A 22,144-nucleotide genomic window follows, 5' to 3' on the forward strand; every position below is an offset into this window, starting at 1 on the left:
ATACAGGGTCAGCATGGCTGGGGAGTGACTTACAGCTCTACTGAGATCTGTGCCTTAAAAGGATCAACAGTGGACATGAGCTGCACCTACAGATACCCATCCACTGTACAGAGAGTTGAGAACAGATTCTGGTTTATAAAAGAGCGTAATAACGTTTATACGGATTTAAGAACAGACCCAGAGTATTCAGGTCGTGTGCAGTATAACTTTGGTAACAACGACTGCACTCTGAGAATCACAGACGTGAGAGAGAGCGACTCAGCTGAGTACAAGTTCAGGTTCATAGCAACTCAACCAGATGGGAGATATACTGGTTTACCTGGAGTCACTTTGACTGTCAAAGGTAACATTTTCATCTGGATATTTATTAAGTTCTATGTTGCAATATCTTTGTATGTATGTGTGTGTGTGTGTGTGTGTGTGTGTGTGTGTGTGTTGACATTCAGTATAAATGAAGACTTTCGTTTCTTATTCACATATTCAGATCTCCAGGTGAGGGTGAACAGCTTACAGGCCTCTGAACTCTGGGCAGAGCTGAAGTGTCACAGCAGTTGTCTTCTACCTGGTCGTCTTCACTACGTCTGGTACAAGAATGGACGGAACATTCAGGGACAAACATCTTCTTATTATTCAGTCTACTTCACTCCTACAGACAGCTTTTCCTGTGCTGTAGAAGGACATGAGAACTTCCGCTCTCCTCCACTGTGTGAGTTTACTTACAGTCGTCCACTGAAATAACACCTGGTGGAGCCTTTTGAGCCGACCTGTTGTACTGGACCTTAACTACATGTAATTCAGTGGTATTTGGTGATTCATTGTGCAGAATTGGGTGACAACCAAATCACAGCCCCATGAGATTGTAGACATGATGCATAAATATCTTTCATTGTCTGTCTGTAAAATTAAACAGTTAAATATCAGCGCACAGTGGAGATTATGTAAAAGAAGATTCACTTTCATTCTTTTTGATTTACAAAGAAATCTCAGTGATTCCATGTTTATCTGTTCGTATCTTTTGTTGGCACTTTCATTAATTAATTTGTTATTAACCAGTCTCTAATTTCTGATACAAACCACTTGATGGTTTCAGGTTTTAACTGTTCTAATTTCATCATTTTACGAAAAAAAAAACATGAATGAAGACAGTCAAGTATCTCACTTCATTTTTTCTTTTTATATAATTTTCCTCTGTTATTCATTTTCATTGTGTTTTCTGATGTTCTCTGTGTTACAGTGATACAGGGTCAGGATGACTGGGGAGTGACTTACAGCTCTACTGAGATCTATGCCTTAAAAGGATCAACAGTGGACATGAGCTGCACCTACAGATACCCATCCACTGTACAGAGAGTTAAGAATAGATTCTGGTTTACAAAAGAGAGTAAAGATGTTTATACAGATTTAAGAACAGACCCACAGTATTCAGGTCGTGTGCAGTATAACTGTGTTAACAACAACTGCACTCTGAGAATCACAGACCTGAGAGAGAGCGACTCAGCTGAGTACAAGTTCAGATTCATTATAGACCAAGAAGATGGAAAATATTCTGGTTTACCTGGAGTCACTTTGACTGTCAAAGGTAACATTTTCATCTGGATATTTATTAAGTTCTATGTTGCAATATCTTTGTGTGTGTGTGTGTGTGTGTGTGTGTGTTGACATTCAGTATAAATGAAGACTTCTGTTTCTTATTCACATATTCAGATCTGCAGGTGAGGGTGAACAGCTTACAGGCCTCTACACGCTGGGCAGAGCTGATGTGTCACAGCAGTTGTCTTCAACCTGGTTGTCCTCGCTACATCTGGTACAAGAATGGACGGATCTCTCAGGGACAAACATCTTCTTATTATTCAGACTACTTCACTCCTACAGACAGCTTTTCCTGTGCTGTAGAAGGACATGAGAACTTCCGCTCTCCTCCGCTGTGTGAGTTTACTTACAGTCGTCCACTGAAATAACACCTGGTGGAGCCTTTTGAGCCGACCTGTTGTACTGGACCTTAACTACATGTAATTCAGTGGTATTTGGTGATTCATTGTGCAGAATTGGGTGACAACCAAATCACAGCCCCATGACCCCCAATTTCCACTGGATACGTGTCTGCTGGGTTGCAGCTCCGATCCGGTTTTGCTCCGCCGTCCGCCAATCCCCACCGGTTGTGGTTGAGTCCGCCACGGCGCAGTGCGGTAGACAGCTGGCTCTCGAGGCAGAGGAGTTCCCGCGATAATCACATAATTAGTCACGACCGCAGTTATAGGTCTGTGTTATTAAAAACAACAACACGAAGTGTCCCCGACCTAAGGATTAGCAGAAGAGCTTGTGTTTGTCTCTTTTGTGAGATTTATGTGCTGGTGTCAACACAGAGTGTTTTATTTTGAAAGGTAACCGGATGCTGTTTGTTATTTTGCCGCTTGACTTCCTGTCTGCTCGGTGCTAAATTCAGCTGAATTGCTGCGTCGTGCTCCGGCATCGAGTCCTGCTTATCTGTGCCGGAGGGCTCCGGACTGCCGGAGCTGGGACGGAGCAGATACGCAGCGCAGCGGACCTGGTGGGGATTAACACATAGACTGAAGTGAAACGTGGCGTGGTGGAGACGTATCCAGGGTTCTCCCCAGAAATTTTTAGTGTTGCGGCGCACCGTCTGTGGGGGGGGGTGCGCGAACGCTCGTCAACGTCAGTCCGGGGGGGGGGGGGGGACGCTCATCGCCGTCAGCCGGGGGGCGGACGCTCTTCACCGTCACGCGCGGAGTATAGCGCCGCTGACCTAGCGGTATAGCGCCGCTGTTCCACCGTCTGGGGAGAACCCTGCTTAGGCGGGAGGCAAAAACGCTTGGGCACCGCGCCTAAGCCGTATAATGGCAGGGAAAACACTGGTATCCAGTGGAAATTGGGGGTGAGATTGTAGACATGATGTATACATTATCTTTCATTGTCTGTCTGTAAAATTAAACAGTTAAATATCAGCTCACAGTGGAGATTATGTGAAACTGTTATGGTGAGGTTTTACTTTAGTACCCATATGTAGGAAATGGAGGAAACAAAAAGCTAGCTTTATTAACAAAAGCAGAATTAATACCAAAACCGAGGGATCCTGGGCACACAAGCCAGTCACAAAGACAGAATATAAAGTAGCAACTAAAAGGCTTAAAAAACAAAGTGCAAAGACAAAAGAAAGTTCAAATCAAAACGAGAATTAAGAAACCAAAAAACATACCAAATGTGAGACACCAGGAACGACAGACCAATGCGGGGTAACCAGGAAAAGTCAGACTGACAGAGGACATCACGAACAAACTGACCAAGACAAGAGCGAGGACAAAGACTATATACAGATACACTAATCATGGGACGAGGAACAGTAACAAAGGGAAAACCACAGAGAGGGAAAAACACACAGGAGAAACTGAAAAGCAAGAAGAGGCACACAAGGGCATGATTTCAAAATAACCTTCATGTCTTTAGCATGTCAGTTCTTTTTGATTTCCAAAATACTCATAATGATTCCATGTTTATCTGGTCTTATCTAATGCCAACACATATATTGAAATTAAAGGTAAAATGTGTTCATGTTTTCTCCTTCAGATCCCCTGAGGGTCCCCTCTGTGTCAGTGAGTCCCTCTGCTGAGATAGTGGAGGGCAGTTCAGTGTCTCTGACCTGTAGCAGTGATGCTAACCCAGCAGCTAAATACACCTGGTACAAGAACAAAGGAAATGCAGACCGTCATCTTCTCAGTAAAGAACCACAGCTTGTCTTCAGCTCCATCCAGTCCTCTGACTCTGGAGAGTATTACTGTACAGCTGAGAACGAGCTGTGGGGGAAGATGTCTAAATACATCTATATTAATGTGACATGTGAGTAAAACGCAGCTGATTTAAATCAACTAATGACTTTTTAAAACTTTATTACCCAGTCAGGTGTTTTGCTGATGGTGCACTTTCTCCAGCTCTGCCTGTTTCACCTTCACAGTCTGCTGCTGTTGTTCACTGAGCAGCTACAGTAGATGATGAAATGATGTTTGATTTACAAACTGTTTCCAGATCTGCACAGATGTTCATTGATCCAGAAAACCACCTCTAAAGTTTCAGATGCTCCCACACATAAATACACATCCAACATCTAGTGTGTCCAGAGTCCTGTTATCAACTCTGTCTCTGAGGAATGATGTTCATATATTAGTAGTTTGTTTCATCAGATACATGAAAACAAAATTGCTGACTGGATTTGATTACAAGGCAACTTTTTTAGTTTTGTAGAAAGTGATTAAATTACAGAACCAACATCATCAGTTTGTACCATAAATTCACTGGAGGACACCAATGTAGAGGAAGCTCTGACTGCAGTAATGGAAATATAATATTTATCAATTTTGTAGCTTGTGCTAACCAGGAATATAATATCATATATAATTAAAGCTGCAAGCAGCAATGAACGGGCCCTTGCAGTCCACGCACGTCGGGCTGCCTCCCTGTCGGAGAGCGCACTCACCTGTTACTTGCATGTGATGTTGTAGTGTATGATGTTGAGAAAACAGGCAGAATGTCATGTAAATCGGATGATGTTTTTCTGACTTCCTGTGTCAAGTGGGTGGCGCTGTGGATATGATACAGTATTGATGCATAGACATATTCATGGCGACACCCTCTACATATGTGAGCACTTTGGTGGAGATGGGAAATTGCTGGTTGAAGTTATAAGGAATTGATGTTTTATGGCGAAGCATCGAAATTGACCACACCACCATGGCCACAAGGACTGAGGATGAAACTGAGTGAATGTAATGTCTTCAATTTATAGAGCGCCACCTAGTGGTCATTGCCCAAAATGTTGCACACAGCCTCAGGGGCTCATGGGTAAATAGTAACTTGAGTTTGATGTCATTGGGACACAGCAATGTGTAGATATGCATCACTTCCTGTTTGGAACGAAATCTGCAGGAAGTTGTTGTTTAATAACTTGAGTATCGTTTGGACTATCAACATTCTTTTGGTAACTTTTGGTCAGGAGGGTCCACAGACGCTTTGTGCAAAGTTTGGTGCAAATCATTGAAATTGCCTGGGAGGAGTTCGAAAAAGTAGGTTTGCGACATTTCGCAAATTTGCGGAAAAAAACGGTAGGTAGAAATGGGCGTGGCCTATGTCACAAGATTCAGCACAATTCTGGGTTTTTGAATGTGCGACAAAGTATATGGAAGTTATAAGCCAAAACGCACTTTCCTTGATTATAGCGCCACCTAGTGGTGGAAGTTGACGGCGACAATAGATTATGACATTTTTCACCAGGTGTGATGTATATTCCAAGTTTGGTGAGTTTTGGGACATGTTCAGGCAGTGAAAAATTTGATCATTTGGGACAAAAAAGTCGTCATTCGAAAAACAATAGGGACCTTGCAGGTTTCCTTGCTCGGGCCCTAATAAACAATTGAATATCAAGTTTCACTGAGAAAACTCATCTGCATCCCAAAATTAAATGTATCATGTTTTCTCCTCCAGATGCTCCAAGACTTCCCTCTGTGTCAGTGAGTCCCTCTGTTGAGATAGTGGAGGGCAGTTCAGTGACTCTGACCTGCAGCAGTTATTCTAACCCAGCAGCTAATTACACCTGGTACAAGGAGAAACAAAAACTGCTTCGAGGACAGACCGGCATCTATCATTTCTCCTCCATCAGCTCTGAGGACAGAGGGAACTCCTCCTGCAAGTCTGAGAATCAGTATGGAGAGATCATGTCCTCGTCTGTATCAGTCGATGTCCAGTGTGAGTACAAAATATAAGCAGCTCTGGGGTCCTGCTGACTCAGCGTTAAGAGACATATGACTTGTAGCCACAGTGAACCTGCTTCACATGTTTACACACATATCTCCAGATATATAATGTGAATTTAGTGTTAACTGTGGTTTATTTGTGTAGGTTGAAAGACGATAGCTCTAAAAAGGCAAAATACAAATTTATGTTCACAGAACACATGAACTTAATCAAAATATAAATGTGACAAAGCCATCATCTGATGTGAATGACATGAGTCTCTTTTGCTATGGTGGCGCGACTGAATTCTGATGCCGCTGTGACTGCTCCTGTACGACCGTGCTTTTATTTAACTTATTTTGTACTTTTTTTGGACAATTTTTGTGTTTTTCAGAGTCGGCATGTTAAAATATGACCGAGACGCACTTTTTTGTAGCACAATGCTACAAACAAGCAGTTTTACTGACCTTTTATCCGACTCTGTCGTGGCCTGTGGAAGTACTGAGGGACGACGACAATTACAACAACAACAACAACAACAGCGGCGAGACCCGATAGAGGCGTAAATGGAAACACAGAGGTCACCGCGGGGGTGTACGGAACAGGCTACGGTCAGGCCCATCGACCACCTTTGCCCAGCATCCTGCTTGCAAACGTCCAATCTCTAGAAAATAAGTTGGACGACTTCAGAGCGGCTGTAGCTCAGTGGGTAGAGCTGAGGACTAGTGACCGGAAGGTCGCTGGTTCGAATCCCTGGCTCCCCGGGGCGGGACTGAGCTACATGCCGAAGCATCCTTGAGCAAGATGCTGAACCCCAACACTGCTCCTGATGTGCAGTTGGCACCTTCGTGGCAGCCACTGCCATCAGTAAGGGCCCTGCGATGAGCTGGCGACTCATCCAGGGAGTACCCTGGCCTTCGCCCATAGAGTCACTGGATTTGGCCCCAGTAACCCCCGCTCCACCTTGAATAGAGTTGAGTTGAGTGCAGACAATGATGTCAGTGTGTTTACGGATGTGGTTACAAGCTTTGTGGCCACACTGACAGGCAATTGTACCCACGGCGATGGTGAAGTCTTTTTCAAACCAAAAACCGTGGGTCGACAGATCCATCCGCGATGCACTGAAAGAGCGCACCACCACTTACAATGCTGGACTGCTGTCGGGTGACATGACGGAATACAAGGCTGCATGTTACAAACTGAGGCGGGATATAGCGGATGCTAAGCGGCGCTACAGGGACAAGATGGAAGCACAATTCCAGAAAAAGGACACACGAAGCATATGGCAGGGATTACATGAGATCACGGACTACAAAGGGGCTCGCCCCTGTTTGGTGAGTGCGGACGAGACGCTAGCAAACGAACTGAACTCCTTCTATCTACGTTTCGAAGCTAGCAATGCTAACGCTGGCCATGCTAACGCTGGGCTGACTAATGCAGATAGGAGCTCTTCCAGTGAGGCAACACTCAACCCCGTTTTCTCTGAGCACGATGTAAGAAGGGAGCTGAAAAGGGTGAACACCAGAAAGGCGTCAGGCCCGGATAGGATCTTAGGACGAGTCATCAGGACCTGCGCTGACCTTCTAGCTCCAGTGTTCACCACCATATTCAATCTCTCTCTTGCACAATCCACAGTCCCCACATGCTTCAAGATGTCCACCATCATCCCTGTGCCCAAGAACGCCTCCCCAGCTGGTATGAACGACTACCGTCCCGTAGCACTGACCTCGGTGGTTATGAAGTGCTTTGAGAGGTTGGTGAAAGACCACATCTGCTCCTCTCGTCAAGGCACCTTAGACCCACTGCAGTTCGCCTACCGCTCCAACAGATCGACAGACGACGCCATCTCCCAGGTCATGCACTCCACCCTCTCCCACCTTGACACCATAGGAGGGGGCTATGTCAGACTGCTGTTCATAGACTACAGTTCAGCTTTCAACACTGTAGTCCCCAGCAGGCTGGCTACTAAGCTGCATGACCTGGGCCTGAATCCATCAATGTGTGCCTGGATCCTGGACTTCTTGACTGCCAGGCCTCAGGTTGTCAGAGCGGGAGGGCACACATCACACACCCTCATCCTCAACACTGGTGTCCCCCAGGACTGTGTGCTGAGTCCTTTGCTGTACTCCCTGTACATCCACGACTGTGCCGCCAGGCACAACTCCAACACCATAGTGAAGTTCGCGGACAACACGGTTGTGGTGGGCCTGATCACTAACAACGATGAACGGGCCTACCTACAGGAGGTGTCAGACCTGACAACGCGGTGCAAGGATAACAGCCTACTGCTAAATGGAGAGAAGACCAAGGAGATGGTGGTGGATTTCTGCCCACAACGTTGCAGGACCTACAACCCTCTCTTAATAGATAGGACACCAGTGGAGAGAGTGAGCAGTTTTAAATACCTCGGAGTGCACATTTCCCAGGATTTATCATGGACTGTACACACGGACACTGTGGTGAAAAAGGCAAGACAGCGCCTTTATCACCTTAGACAGCTCAGCAGATTCAAGGTCTCCCAACGGATCCTGATTTCCTTCTACTCTTCTGCTGTACAGAGTATACTGACTGGAGCCATATCTGTCTGGTACAGTAACAGCTCCTGTGGGGACCGACGAGCCCTGCAGAGGGTGGTAAGGACTGCTGAGCGGACCATGGGTACCACACTACCCCCTCTGCATGACTTATACACCACACGCTGTACCAACAGAGCTAAAAGTATTATCAAGGATCCCCATCACCCCCGCAACAAACTGTTTGTGACCCTCAGGTCAGGCAGACGCCTGCGCTGTCATAAAACACGCACAGAGAAGATGAGGAACAGTTTTTTCCCTGCGGCAATCAGAGCCCTGAACTCTGCACTCTGAACAACATTTTTTTTATTGTATTGTATTTTATTGTATTTATTATATTCTTTTTATTCTATTGTATTTTACTTGCACTGCATTATATTTTTATGTTTACTTAAATTAAGCACAGAAGTACAGTACATGTCACAAAAACATTTAACTGCGTGTGAGTGTGACAAATAAAACCTTTGAATCTTGAATCTTTGAATGTTTAAATCTTCTCCAGATACTCCAAGACTTCCCTCTGTGTCAGTGAGTCCCTCTGCTGAGATAGTGGAGGGCAGTTCAGTGACTCTGACCTGTAGCAGTGATGCTAACCCAGCAGCTAATTACACCTGGTACAAGGAGAATGGAGACTCACCAAAAGCATCAGGACAGATCTTCACCATCACTGACGTCAGAGCTGAACACAGAGGGAATTATTCCTGTGAATCCCAGAACAGAAGAGGAAGAAACAAAACCACCGTACATCTGACTGTGGCAGGTGAGTTATCTTCATTCACCTGCACACAAACCTGTTTACTGCACCAGACCAGATTAAAGGAGAACTTCGGTCGATTTAAACATGCAGCTTCATTGCTCAAGCTACCCTTGACTTGCCAGTACCGAAGACGCGAACACATTTGGTCCAACTATTACAGAGCTCTGTGAACGGAGATTTAGCATTGACAGCTAACAGCATGGGGTCAGAACTTTACACTGTGTTTTAAGCGTCTTAACATGCTCCACATCTCACACCAAAAGTTATGCAACATCAGCAGACACCTTACAACACAGCACTGCAGAGTGTATGACTCGAAAGGAATAAAAAAGTAGTTAAAACAGTGTGTTTGTGCAAGCAGCTACCTACTGGTTTGTTGACATCCGTGTGTTCCGGTAGCTAGACCAAACTAGTCGATCCATCGAGTGTGCACTTAACAGGCTATTGTAAGGCTCATGGCTCATGACAGGCTGTAACATGGACATGTACATTATGAACAGAAACACGAAAATGCTGGAATACGTTTCCGTCTCCGCCAGCGAGGGAGTAAGCGCTCGCTCGCTAGTTTGGTCTAGCTACCGGAAGACGTCGATGTCAACAAACAGGGATGTGGCTGCTTGCACAAACACACTGTTTTAACTTCTTTTTTATTCATTTTGAGTCATTCACGCTACAGCGCTGTGTTTTAAGGTGTCTGCTGATGTTGCATAAATTTTGGTGTGAGATGTGGAGCATGTTAAGACGCTTAAAACACAGTGTAAAGTTCTGACCCCATGCTGTTAGCTGTCAATGCTAAGTCTCCGTTCACGAAGCTCTGTAATGGTTGGACCAAATGTGTTCGCGTCTTTGGTACTGGCAAGTCAAGGGTAGCTGAGCAATGAAGCTGCATGTTGAAATCGACCGAAGTTCTCCTTTAACATGTTAATATGTAACAACGCAAAACTGGTGCAGAGAATATAACATTTCCTGTCTGCGTGCAGAGACAGTTTTTCTGTAGCTGTGTTCAGGGAGGAACCTCCATCATGTCAGAGGTGGAGGACTCTGACTGACTGATTAACAGACAGCATCACCTGGAAAAGTGATTTATTGATTCTCATCACATATCTGTGTGTATTTCTAGTGAATTCAACAAAGATAATGAACATCATCAGGTTGACTGTGGTGGTCTTGATGCTGATTCCTCTTCTTCTCCTGAGTCTGTGGACGAGGTGAAACAATCAGAATCCATCTGCTCTTTTGTTTTCTTCTTCAGACTTCATTTAGTTTTAGTGATATGAGTTTCTCAATGTGGAATTTTGTATTTGTTGTTGTTGGACTCAATCCAGGAAGAAGAAAACTCTGAGCTCCACCACTGAACCACAAGAATCTGTCGAGATGATAGAGGTGAGACAGAGAGAGAGGCCGTCTTGACAAACCTCCTCTATATCACAGTTATAATAACTTGACTGATCTGATTTTATGTCGGTTCATGAACAAGGTCCTTTGAGCTTCATTTTGTCGTCTCTCCTCATCAGTTGGACTCTTGTCCTGAGTATGAGGACGTCTCAGACTTCACTGCAGCACAGACAGAAGACACAGAGCAGCAGGAAGACATGCTGTGAAGTCCAGTCAGGTTAGAGACTCCTGCATCCAATAAAACATCCTGACTTTAGATTTACAGTCACAGTCACAACTAAAACTTTACACATGTGTTCTGTGATTCTCTTCAGATGCAGCTGAACCAGAGGCAGGACTCACCTGATGGACACAAAGAAGTACCACATTGAAATATCACAGAGGAGAGCGAGGCTGTGGAGGATGTGGGGGAAGTGGACACATTTACCTTCAGCTCCAAAAGTTTTCATGTTGAGTTTTCAGTAGCAGCGGCAGGTAGGAGTCAGCAGCACAGACAGTCAGCAGCAGCATGTAGCAGGAAGTTTAGAAGAACGTGGAGTCGGCAGCTTCAACTGAATCATGTCCAGCTGTCAGACATGATTTATTGTTCAGATCAGCTTACTGCTTAAACTGTGAGAACTTATTTTAACCTGTACAGTCAGTTATATTATAGAAATTGATGAGATGTTAAACAAAATGTATTTTGAAATTCTACAGAATAATAAATAATATTTGAAAAGTCTCTGATCAGCTTCTGGGTTTTCACCTGTCCTGGCTGACAAAGCCAATAAAGTGAGTTCAAAGTGAGACAGTGAGCTGAGAGCATCACATTTTACTTCATGTACAGTTTATATTTTCACACATTAACACCAAACATAAGTCCAGTAGTAAAACACTTTGACAGATGTTACATTTTCCAATTATTTCTGCTGCTGAGTCAAATCAACAGCCAGATTCCACAACAAGTGAAGGAGGTGTTGGACAGCTCTGTAGGTGAAACATTAGTGTGCAGAACGTTTAATCTTCAGCTTTAAACTAATTATTCTTCTGTTAATGTTTGAGATTATTATTTGTTCACCAGATATCAGACATATAAATTGAACTCTGTCCTTTAGCTTTGGCTTATATCTCACATTTTGTGTCCATAAGAATGAAATGTGCCACAGTTTAATGGTTCTTGATGATTTGGGATGTTGCTGATATGAAGATGCACAGAGAAAGTTTTTACTGAGGAGGACCTGAACTTATACTTGAGCCGTAAATCTCCGCTAGGTTTGATTAAATACATGAGGGGTGATTGAATGAAGCAGAGTAGATCCAGGTTCACTAAATGTGAAGCCCTTTCAGAATAAAAGTCCAGGCTTATGCAACACCCTGTTTATAAAGGGTGTAAAGTTTTTGATCACTACTCTGAACTATGGACTCCTGAACTCAATCACTAGAATAGAATTGATTTTTATTTTCACTGTTTTTAGAAAAAAAATGTGCATTTCACTGCCTGTGGGAAGAAAGTGTTCTTCAGTCTGTTTGTTTTAGATCTGATGGATCTATATCTCTTCCCAGAGGGCAGGGGGGAGAACAGGTAATGTCCAGGGTGAGTGGGGTCCTTGATGACACAGCTGGTCTTCTTTTTGAGTTGGCCAGTGTAAATGTCTCTGAGAGGGGGTAGTGTCGTCCTGACGACACGCTCCGCTGTCCTCACCACCCGCTGCAGGTCCTTCCTGTCCTGTGCTGTGCAGCTGGAGAAACACACCGTGCAGCAGCATCTCAGGAGGCTTTCTATCGCTGACTGACAGAAGTTGGTCACCAGGTGTTGAGGGAGGTGAGCGTGCTTCAGCTTCCTGAGGAAGTAAAGTCTCTGTTGGGCCTTCCCCACCTGATGAGAGATGTGTGTGGTCCAGGTAAGGTCGGCCGAGATGTGAACCCCAAGGGACTTAAAGCTGTCTACCCTCTCTACCTCCTCCCGTGCATGTAGAGGGCAGAGAGCTGTGTGGGTTTGGATTTCCGGAAATCCACAATCAGTTCCTTGGTTTTCGAGGTGTTTAAGTCCAGGTTATTTTCCGAACACCATTCTGTCAGATGCTGAATCTCCTCCCTGTAGGCTGACTCGTTTTTATTTGTTATTAGTCCTACGATGGTCGTGTCATCAGCAAATCTGACGATGGTGTTGGTGGGTGGATGAGGGAGCAGTCATGGGTGAAGACGGAGTAGAGGAGTGGGCTGAGGACACATCCCTGTGGTGTGCCAGTGTTCAGGATGAGAGTGGATGATGTGTGGCCTCCCATCCTGATGCGTTGTGGTCTGTTGCTAAGAAAGTCCAGTATCCATGTGCACAGTGAACTGCCTAAGCCCAGGTTGCTCAGTTTGTAGATTAGTTTATGGGGGATGACCGTGTTGAATGCTGAGCTGAAGTCCACAATCAGCACTCTTACATACGTGTTGGGCTGGTCCAGGTGTGTCAGGGCTGTGTGGAGTGGAGCATCCTCTGGCGACCTGTTCACTCGATAGGCAAACTGGTGTTGGTCCAGGTCAGCAGGGAGGGCAGATTTAATGTGAGAGAGGATGAGTCTCTCAAAACATTTTGTGATTATGGGGGTGAGAGCAACTCAGCGATAGTCATTAGGGCAGTTCACTGTACCTTTCTTTGGGACTGGAATGATGGTGGCTGACTTCAGGCAGGTGGGGACTGCAGATTGTAGTAGCGAGAGGTTGAAGATGGTGGTGAATACCTCAGCTAGCTGGTCTGTGCAGGACTTGAGAATCCTACCGGTGACTCTGTCTGGACCAGCTGCTTTCCTGGCGTTGACTCTACGCAGGGTGGATCTGACCTGATGTTGGTCCAGCTGAATGGTGTTGTCCTTCCCTGGTAGAGCAGGGTGTGTGTCAGCAGCAATCCGGCTGTCAAAGCAAGAAAAGAAGTGGTTGAGGTAGTCTGGCAGTGTGCGGTCTGTGGAGTTGGTGGCTGTGTAGCTGTCGTTATAGCCAGTCAGAGTCTTTCTCCCCTGCCACATGCTTCTGGAGCTGTTGCTGTTAAAGTGCTCCTCTATGTGCTGCTTGTAGCTGCGTTTGGCCTCATTGATGTCTCTCCTCAGGCTTCACTGAGCTTGCTTGTAGGCCTGCAGGTCCTCAGACTTAATCACAGAATCCCGGGTCCTTAGCAGGGTCCTCACCTTGCTGTTGAACCACAGTTTCTACCTGTGATGCTTCATAAATTAGATGTCCCATGTAAACAAGTTAAAATGAAGTTTTAGTGATAAAATGTGAAAATAAAGTAAATCTGAATGTAATGTAACATTCAGTGATGGAGGATAAAATGTTGTTTCAGGCTCCTGATTCAGTATCTCTGATGGTTCACTGCCCTCTAGTGGGGAAGTTTAAGTGTGGCACATTCAGGCTTCATCACTGTGAGTGCTTCCTCCTCTGTCTGCTTTAAAGGGTCAGTTCACCCAAATTACAAAAAGACACTTTCTCTCTTACCTTCAGTGGTGTGTAGCCATGCAGATAGTTTTGTTCTGTTTCTCTGCACACTGTGAGGTTTGGCTGTTTTTTCAAATGTTAGGTGACACTTTTTTTTTTATCCCGATCTACATGTTGGACACAGTTTATCAATCTGAACCACCTAAATGAGCCAAAGTCATTAAAAACCATTGAGTTTCCTCATCACATCCTACCAGTCTTCTTGAACTATGTGTGTCAAAAGCAACTTTAAAGTAATGTGGGTGTTTACTCGCACTCAGCACGTCACGTATGTTAATAAGCTAAAGAGGAAGTACATCTAGTGGTTTAAGAGTGTGATATCTGTCTTCTGCTCACTGACGACTGAGGAACGGCTTCTTTCAAGACGACGTCCGTCTTCATTGTAAGTAGAATTGTTTGTAGATGTGACTGATACTGTAAACCTCCTGTGTGCATCATTATTTTATCTGCTGACATGTTTTATTGTCTCTGAAACCCCACAGAGAGATCAGAGGAGCAGATATGAGTTTAACTGCAGCAGTGAGTGGATTTGTCGTCTTCCTTCTCTCTGTGTCAGGTACAGTTACATTTACTGCATTTAAAGAGGGAATCTGGACTTTTGCATGAAGTAGCTGTGTGCTCAGCACTTTTACACGCTGTAAACTGAGAATATTTTGGCTTTTCAGAACTTTTCCCTTCTCTTCCTGTTTAATGTGTTCTAAAGTCGACCCTGGCTGCAGAAGCAGCAACTCATGTGGAGGACGATTAGTTTGTATCTGCAGCTACTTTTATCACAGTGAAGTTTTTTGGAGGGATATTGTTCTCACAGTAAAACCCCAAAAACTGACTGTACTTCTTGTATATGATCGTACATCCGCACCTCTCCCTGCTAGTTCTGTTAGTGCTGTCTGACGTCAGTGTGATGTTTCCATGCTATATGCAGACAGCTTATCTTTATATCATAGCTGCTTGAAGCAGTCTGACACCTCAGTGTTCTGCTTTTATTTTTGTAGTTTTCACACTCAGCAGCATCCTGATCACAGAGTGAACAGAGAGAACTGACCAAGAACAGCACAGACTCTAATCAATAATATTTCTCCTCTTATCCTGGTCAGTAAACTGCATTAAAGGTCACAGGTTCAATACATTCCTGTTCACTTCACTGCACCTTCAGACTGGGTGCACACTGAGTTTAACTGTAGAATAGTGTTGTGTCGGTCGCGAATGTGTCGTTCAAACGAACGATTCTTTTGAGTGAACGAAGTGAACGAAATCACTTCCTGGGCTGATTCGTTCCTTTCTCAGTTCAGTTGAGCTCAGCCGCGAGCATGCCGGCCGGGAGTGGAACTGCCGCGACTTACACAGAGAACTGTGAGGACTTAAGTCACGTTCGCACTGATTCGTTCATGATTCGCGAACCTACTGCATACAGAGAACTGTCGCTGATGAGGTGATTCTCGTTCACATACTGTGCTGAAAGTGGCGCTGTGTCACTCACTCACTCAGGGCAGAGGAGTTGATTCACGTCTAGTAACTGTATTGCTAAAACTAGCGCTGTGTTGCTAACATCCGTGTAGCATCATGTTAAGTGATTTTACTGTGCACAGAGGACACTTTCACTGTGTAATCATTTTAGTGCATGTATACCACTCAAAGCAGCGCTGCGCCTCCCTCGAATGATTGTGTACTATAGTCCGTGAACGCACCGTTCCTAAGTAAGTAAAAGTGAACCTCAGGGCTGAATCATGAACTGAATGACGGATCGTTTGGCTGCTTATCAGTTCAGGGAGTTGGAGAGCACTGAACGATTCGGTGAACAAATCTTTTGAATGAATCATTTTAATGAACGGATTCTAGGGATTCAGTACAGTAAAAAGAACTGCCGTTCCCATCACTACTGTAGAAAGCATGTTCACATTTTCCACTCTTCCTTTGTTTGTGTTCATCCTGGTGTCATTCAGAAATAACATGCAAAAGTCATAAAGTGTTATTTATTTAAAGCATTAGTTAGAAAGTGCCTATTAAAGGGAAGTTAACATGTGGGTGGAGAAACATGAGTATTTTGTACAACTTTTCTTCAGCATCTCAGAAAAGTGTGTAAAATATGTTTTTAGTAATTTTCTGTGTGGACGACTTTTTGTTGACGCATGATTAAGAACTGTTGATGACAGTAATTAGTCTGATATTCAAGTAGGCCTTTCACCATAAGAAATTTGCTGGACAATAAATTGTCCCAGAAATTATTGCGATTAGCGATAACATTGTCGTTTTGAAACCATTTTCAATTAATATAATTATAATGGAATAATAATGCAAGTACACCCTTTCAAAGATCAATGAACTTTTATTTCTAAAGAATATTTGAAATTGCAATTGGAATATGTAGAAGACATTTTATATATCCAAAATAAATAAACAAAACAACCATAAACAATAATTAAAAAGGACTCTGTCTCTGTTAGTAAAAATTGCGCTTGAATTGAATTACAACCAATCAAAAACAATAAACCAAACTCTTTAGTATGTCGTCTTTCACGCTGTACAGTTGTGGAATTGCCGTTTTTGACAGGTTTGTTCTCCCAGGCAATTTGTAGTGGTCGTCAAATGTTTGCAGCATTTGTCGAAATGCCGGCTTTTGGACTTTATTAAAGGGCTGCATCTCTTTAGTGACATAGCAAACTACACTGTCTGTGAGTGACCAATGTGTTATGTTTTAACTGTGAAGTGCAGCATTACCTGCAAATGTTGTGTTCCCCACAATTCTCTCTTTATTAAAAGTTGTGTGCTGGTGTCAACACGGGGTGTTTTATTTTGATAAGTAAATCAAAATGGATGTTATATTGTTGTTTTTGTGCGTGACTTCCTGTCTGCTCTGTCCTAAATTCTGCTGAATTGCTGCGTGGAAGTCCTGCGTATCTAATAAAGTATTCTGAATCTGAATCTGCTCCGGGGGGTTTCGGGCTGCCGGAGCTGGGAAGGAGCAGATACGCAGCACAGCGGACCTGGTGCAGCTCTGCTGTGTGGCGGAGCCGTCACGCAGGGGACACGTATCTGGTGGAATCCTGGGAGTTTGTTTCGCCATTGTTTGTAGAAAGTGAAACCTTCCGTGCTCGGAACAACTTTAGGACCCTCCCCCTCCACACACATCGGCCTGCCACCTGTGATTCCAGATTCTTTGATTCGCCCCTTCCACGTGCCAGTGTTAAGAAAAAAATACCAGCAAATTCACTGGTGGCACCTGCCCGACTGAATGTAAAATGTGGTCGCACTGTCTCATGTAAGTGGTTCACCACAGTCATTTGTACCCAGATATTGATCCTAACTGTTTGAGCAAGGCGAGCACTGTGGATGATCGAGGATTTTGAAGCACGTCCATGTTACCTTTCCTCCACATCAAATTGGTAGTTTGATCACTTCTGTCTTATTAACTGATTGTTAACTGAAGTTATTCAGTGTCATTGTGTTTTCTGATGTTCTCTGTGTTACAGTGATACAGGGTCAGGATGGCTGGGGAGTGACTTACAGCTCAACTGAGATCTGTGCCTTAAAAGGATCAACAGTGAACATGAGCTGCACCTACAGATACCCACCCACTGTACAGAGAGTTGAGAACAGATTCTGGTTCAGGACAGTGGTGAAAGAGAATTATACAGATCTGAAAACAGACCCAGAGTATTCAGGTCGTGTGCAGTATAACTGTGTTAACAACATCTGCATTCTGAGAATCACAGACCTGAGAGAGAGCGACTCAGCTGAGTACAAGTTCAGATTCATTACAGACCAAGAAGGTGGGAAACATTCTGGTTTATCTGGAGTCACTTTGTCTGTCACAGGTAACATTTCAGCTGAATATTAATTAAGTTCCGTGTTAACTACCTTTGTGTGTGTGTGTGTGTGTGTGTGTGTGTGTGTGTGGACATTCTGTATGAAGACCTGTGTTTCTTATTCACATATTCAGATCTGCAGGTGAGGGTGAACAGCTTACATGTCTATCCCTCTGAACTCTGGGCACGGCTGTCGTGTCACAGCAGTTGTCTTCTACCTGGTCATCTTCGCTACGTCTGGTACAAGAATGGACGGATCATTCAGAGACAAACATCTTCTTCTTATTCAGTCTACTTCACTCCTACAGACAGCTTTTCCTGTGCTGTAGAAGGACATGAGAACTGCCGCTCTCCTCCACTGTGTGAGTTTACTTACAGTCGTCCACTGAAATAACACCTGGTGGAGCCTTTTGAGCCGACCTGTTGTACTGGACCTTAACTACATGTAATTCAGTGGTATTTGGTGATTCTTTGTGCAGAATTGAGTGACAACCAAATCACAGGCCCATGAGATTGTAGACATGATGCATAAATATCTTTCATTGTCTGTCTGCAAAATTAAAGTGTTAAATATCAGCTCACACTGGAGATTATGTAAAACAAGATTTACCTACATGTCTTTAGCATGTCAGTTATTTTTCATTTACAATACACCTCACAGTGATTCCATGTTTATCTGTTCGTATCTTTTGTTGACACTTTCATTAATTAATTTGTTATTAACCAGTCTCTAATTTCTGACACAAAACACTTGATGGTTTCAGGTTTTAACTGTTTTATTTCTGGTTAGTTCACAAAACATGAAGACAATGAAGTATCTAACTTCATTCTTTCCACTCATGTTCTTTTGCCAACTTGTGAAAAGATTTCATGTGCACTCCTCTTATTTAACTACTAGAGTTGCTGAGTAAACATGAAACTGTCCAAAGACACTGAACCAGGATCATTTCATTGATCTGCTGCCTTCAGCACTGATGAACTGTGAGACATTTTGAGTCTTTGTGTGATTTGTGTTTTTAATTTGAATCACAAGTAAGATGAACTAGGTTTAGTTTCTCTGATGTGGATCCCTAATGCCAACACACATATTTAAATGAAATGTAAAAAGTGTTCAAGTGTGTTGAGGGCTCAGTGGGTAGAGCGGGTCGTCTAGCAATTGTAAGGTGACCAGTTCGAATCCCGGCTCCCCCTAGTTGCATGTCGAAGTGTTCTTGAGATACTGAACCCCAAATTGCTCCTGATGAGCAGTTGGCACCTTGCATGGCAGTCTCCGTCGTCAGTGTATGAATGTGTGTGTGAATGGGTGAATGTGGCATGTATTGTACAACGCTTTGAGCTGTTGTTAGACTGGAAAAGCGCTAAAAAAATGCAGACCATTTACCATTCATGTTTTCTCCTCCAGATGTCCTGAGTGTTGATTATTTCTCAGAGAGTCCCTCTGCTGAGATAGTGGAGGGCAGTTCAGTGACTCTGACCTGTAGCAGTGATGCTAACCCAGCAGCTAATTACACCTGGTACAAGAAGAATGGAGATGCAGACCTTTATCCTCTCAGTAAAGAACCACAGCTTGTCTTCAGCTCCATCCAGTCCTCTGACTCTGGAGAGTATTACTGTACAGCTGAGAACAAGCTGTGGGGGAAGATGTCTAAATACATCTATATTAATGTGACATGTGAGTAAAATGCAGCTGATGTAAATCAACTTATGACAACTGTTAAACTTCACTGTTAAAACTCATCTGCATCCAAAATTAATGTTACATAAGTTCATCTCTCCTCCAGATGCTCCAAGACTTCCCTCTGTGTCAGTGAGTCCCTCTGCTGAGATAGTGGAGGGCAGTTCAGTGACTCTGACCTGTAGCAGTGATGCTAACCCAGCAGCTAAATACACCTGGTACAAGAAGAATGGAGATCCAGACCTTCAACCTCTCAGTAAAGAACCACAGCTTGTCTTCAGCTCCATCCAGTCCTCTGACTCTGGAGAGTATTACTGTACAGCTGAGAACGAGCTGGGGAGGAGGACGTCTAAATACATCTATGTTAATGTGACATGTGAGTAAAATGCAGCTGATTTAAATCAACTAATGACTTTTTAAAACTTTATTACCCAGTCAGGTGTTTTGCTGATGGTGCACTTTCTCCAGCTCTGCCTGTTTCACCTTCACAGTCTGCTGCTGTTGTTCACTGAGCAGCTACACTAGATGATGAAATGATGTTTGATTTACAAACTGTTTCCAGATCTGCACAGATGTTCATTGATCCAGAAAACCACCTCTAAAGTTTCAGATGCTGCCACACATAAATACACATCCAACATGTAATGTGTCAAGAGTCCTGTTATCAACTCTGTCTCTGAGACATGATGTTTAGTACTTTTATACTAGTTTGTGTTGCCACGAATATTTTGATGGAAACAACAACTATCTTGATTTCATTCCATTTCCACATTTTTAGGATTGTAGTAAGAGAACTAAAAATATTTGAACAAATGATGAAAGATGTTTCTTCTTGTGTCACAAATGATATCTCACAATTTTATCTGCAAAAGTAAAATTAAATGTTAAATGTGTTTATGTTTTCTCCTCCAGATGCTCCAAAGCTTCCCTCTGTGTCAGTGAGTCCCTCTGCTGAGATAGTGGAGGGCAGTTCAGTGACTCTGACCTGTAGCAGTGATGCTAATCCAGCAGCTAAATACACCTGGTACAAGGAGGAACAAAAACTGCTTCAAAGTCCAGAAGGAAGTTATTATCTCACCTCCATCAGCTCTGAGGACGGAGGGAACTACTCCTGCAAAGCTCAGAACCAACATGGACAGACCTCTTCATCTGTGTTCATAGATGTTCAGTGTGAGTCACACATCCCTCCCAAATCATACATGCTAGTTTTAAAGCTAATATCAATGGTATATATCTCCAAACTTGCTCTAAACATGTTTTTGTGTTTGTTGTTGAATATAAAGTTCCGCTGCTTTGCACATCAGGGTCACCAGATCTGTTCTTGGAAACATTTCACCAAACAAACTCTTTTCTTTACAATAATTTACTCCATGACAGTAATAACACATAATAAGAAATCTCTTACTACTTAGTGAACAAACATCCTTTCATGTCCTTACTGCCAAGTTTTAAAGTTGCCCAGACATTGACTGAATACTTTGAGTTCAAGTGATTTGCAAGATAATTTTTGCGTCCCCAGAACTGACATTCTCCTCCTTCTTTGAGGCGCCAACCTGAAGTTCATTGTCTATAGTTTTCTTCTGTGTGAAAGTAATCTAACAAATCTGTACATGTTCTCCTCCAGATGCTCCAAAGCTTCCCTCTGTGTCAGTGAGTCCCTCTGCTGAGATAGTGGAGGGCAGTTCAGTGACTCTGACCTGTAGCAGTGATGCTAACCCAGCAGCTAATTACACCTGGTACAAGGAGAATGAAGACTCACCAAAAGCATTGGGACAGATCTTCACCATCACTGACTTCAGAGCTGAACACAGTGGGAATTATTCCTGTGAAGCCCAGAACAGAAGAGGAAGAAACAAAACCACCGTACATCTGACTGTGGCAGGTGAGTTATTGATGGTCGTACAGATGTTATACGTACTTGATAGTATGGAAAGTTACAGCAATTTTTTTCAGTAAGAGCAGAAAATATTTGACCTCACCTGGGGATACTGTAGGAGAAGAATCACTCTGTGAGGCTTCTTAACCTGACAGTCACATCTTCTGGTTAGGAGGCAGGAAAGAGGAGTGTGTTCCAGTTATCTGGGAGTCAGACTCAAGAAGAAGTTCAGATCAAATTTTATCTTTCAGTTGAAACAGTGTTCAGAGTTTTTGTACTCCGGTACATAATGAAGGGCTCATAGGAACATAATAATCTTGTTTATATGTTTCTACCTTGTTAAAGAACATGTTCCCTGATGTTTCTGTGGGTGTCCTGCAGCAGTGTTGAGTACAGTTATTGTTTCTTGAGAGTCTTAACTCCCTGTGCACTCAGAGTGAGTTTGTCTTTATTGTTGGGCTCCTGCCAAACACACCCAATGTGACTGTTGGCTTTTGTCTCTCCTGCTCATATTACATGTGGAAATAATGTCAGTGTTGAGCCCAGCTGTGAAAACTGCCCATTTATTGGTTTGTTAGGATGGTGTATTGTTGTACACAGATGATACTGTCCTATTGGCTTCTTTAGACCTCGACTGAGAAAAACTCTGACATACTCATTTTACTCCTGTGCATTTACAGCAGTGAAACATGACATGGTTGTTTTCACTTGAACTAGATTGTACAATTAATTAACTCCTCCTTGAACCGGCACCTTATCGTGGTGGAGGGGTTTGAGCACCTGAATGATCCGAGGAGCTATGTTGTCCGGGGCTTAATGCCCCTGGTAGGGTCTCCCAAGGCAAACAGGTCCTAGGTGACGGGTCAGACT

The 22,144-nt window shown here is 43.6% G+C and overlaps 2 protein-coding genes across 2 annotated transcripts; both read left to right on the forward strand.

Annotated features, from left to right (window-relative positions):
• On the forward strand, window positions 1-10,817 carry LOC115578146 (hemicentin-1-like; the record flags this gene model as incomplete). The annotated part of the gene is made up of 12 exons (XM_030410997.1): window positions 1-343; window positions 485-706; window positions 1,235-1,579; window positions 1,705-1,926; window positions 3,583-3,852; window positions 5,491-5,751; window positions 8,815-8,840; window positions 8,880-9,072; window positions 10,190-10,277; window positions 10,395-10,452; window positions 10,584-10,681; window positions 10,779-10,817. Coding segments are annotated over 11 exons (2,115 nt in total), but the record flags the coding sequence as incomplete, so codon positions are not given.
• A 7,067-nt stretch (window positions 10,818-17,884) lies between these two features.
• LOC115578147 (B-cell receptor CD22-like) lies at window positions 17,885-22,144 on the forward strand (the record flags this gene model as incomplete). Its single annotated transcript, XM_030410998.1, has 6 exons — window positions 17,885-17,963; window positions 19,126-19,395; window positions 19,505-19,623; window positions 20,319-20,568; window positions 21,023-21,276; window positions 22,130-22,144. Coding segments are annotated over exons 1-6 (987 nt in total), but the record flags the coding sequence as incomplete, so codon positions are not given.

This window comes from Sparus aurata, unplaced genomic scaffold (assembly GCF_900880675.1).
Source record: "Sparus aurata unplaced genomic scaffold, fSpaAur1.1, whole genome shotgun sequence".
Lineage (NCBI taxonomy): Eukaryota > Metazoa > Chordata > Actinopteri > Spariformes > Sparidae > Sparus > Sparus aurata.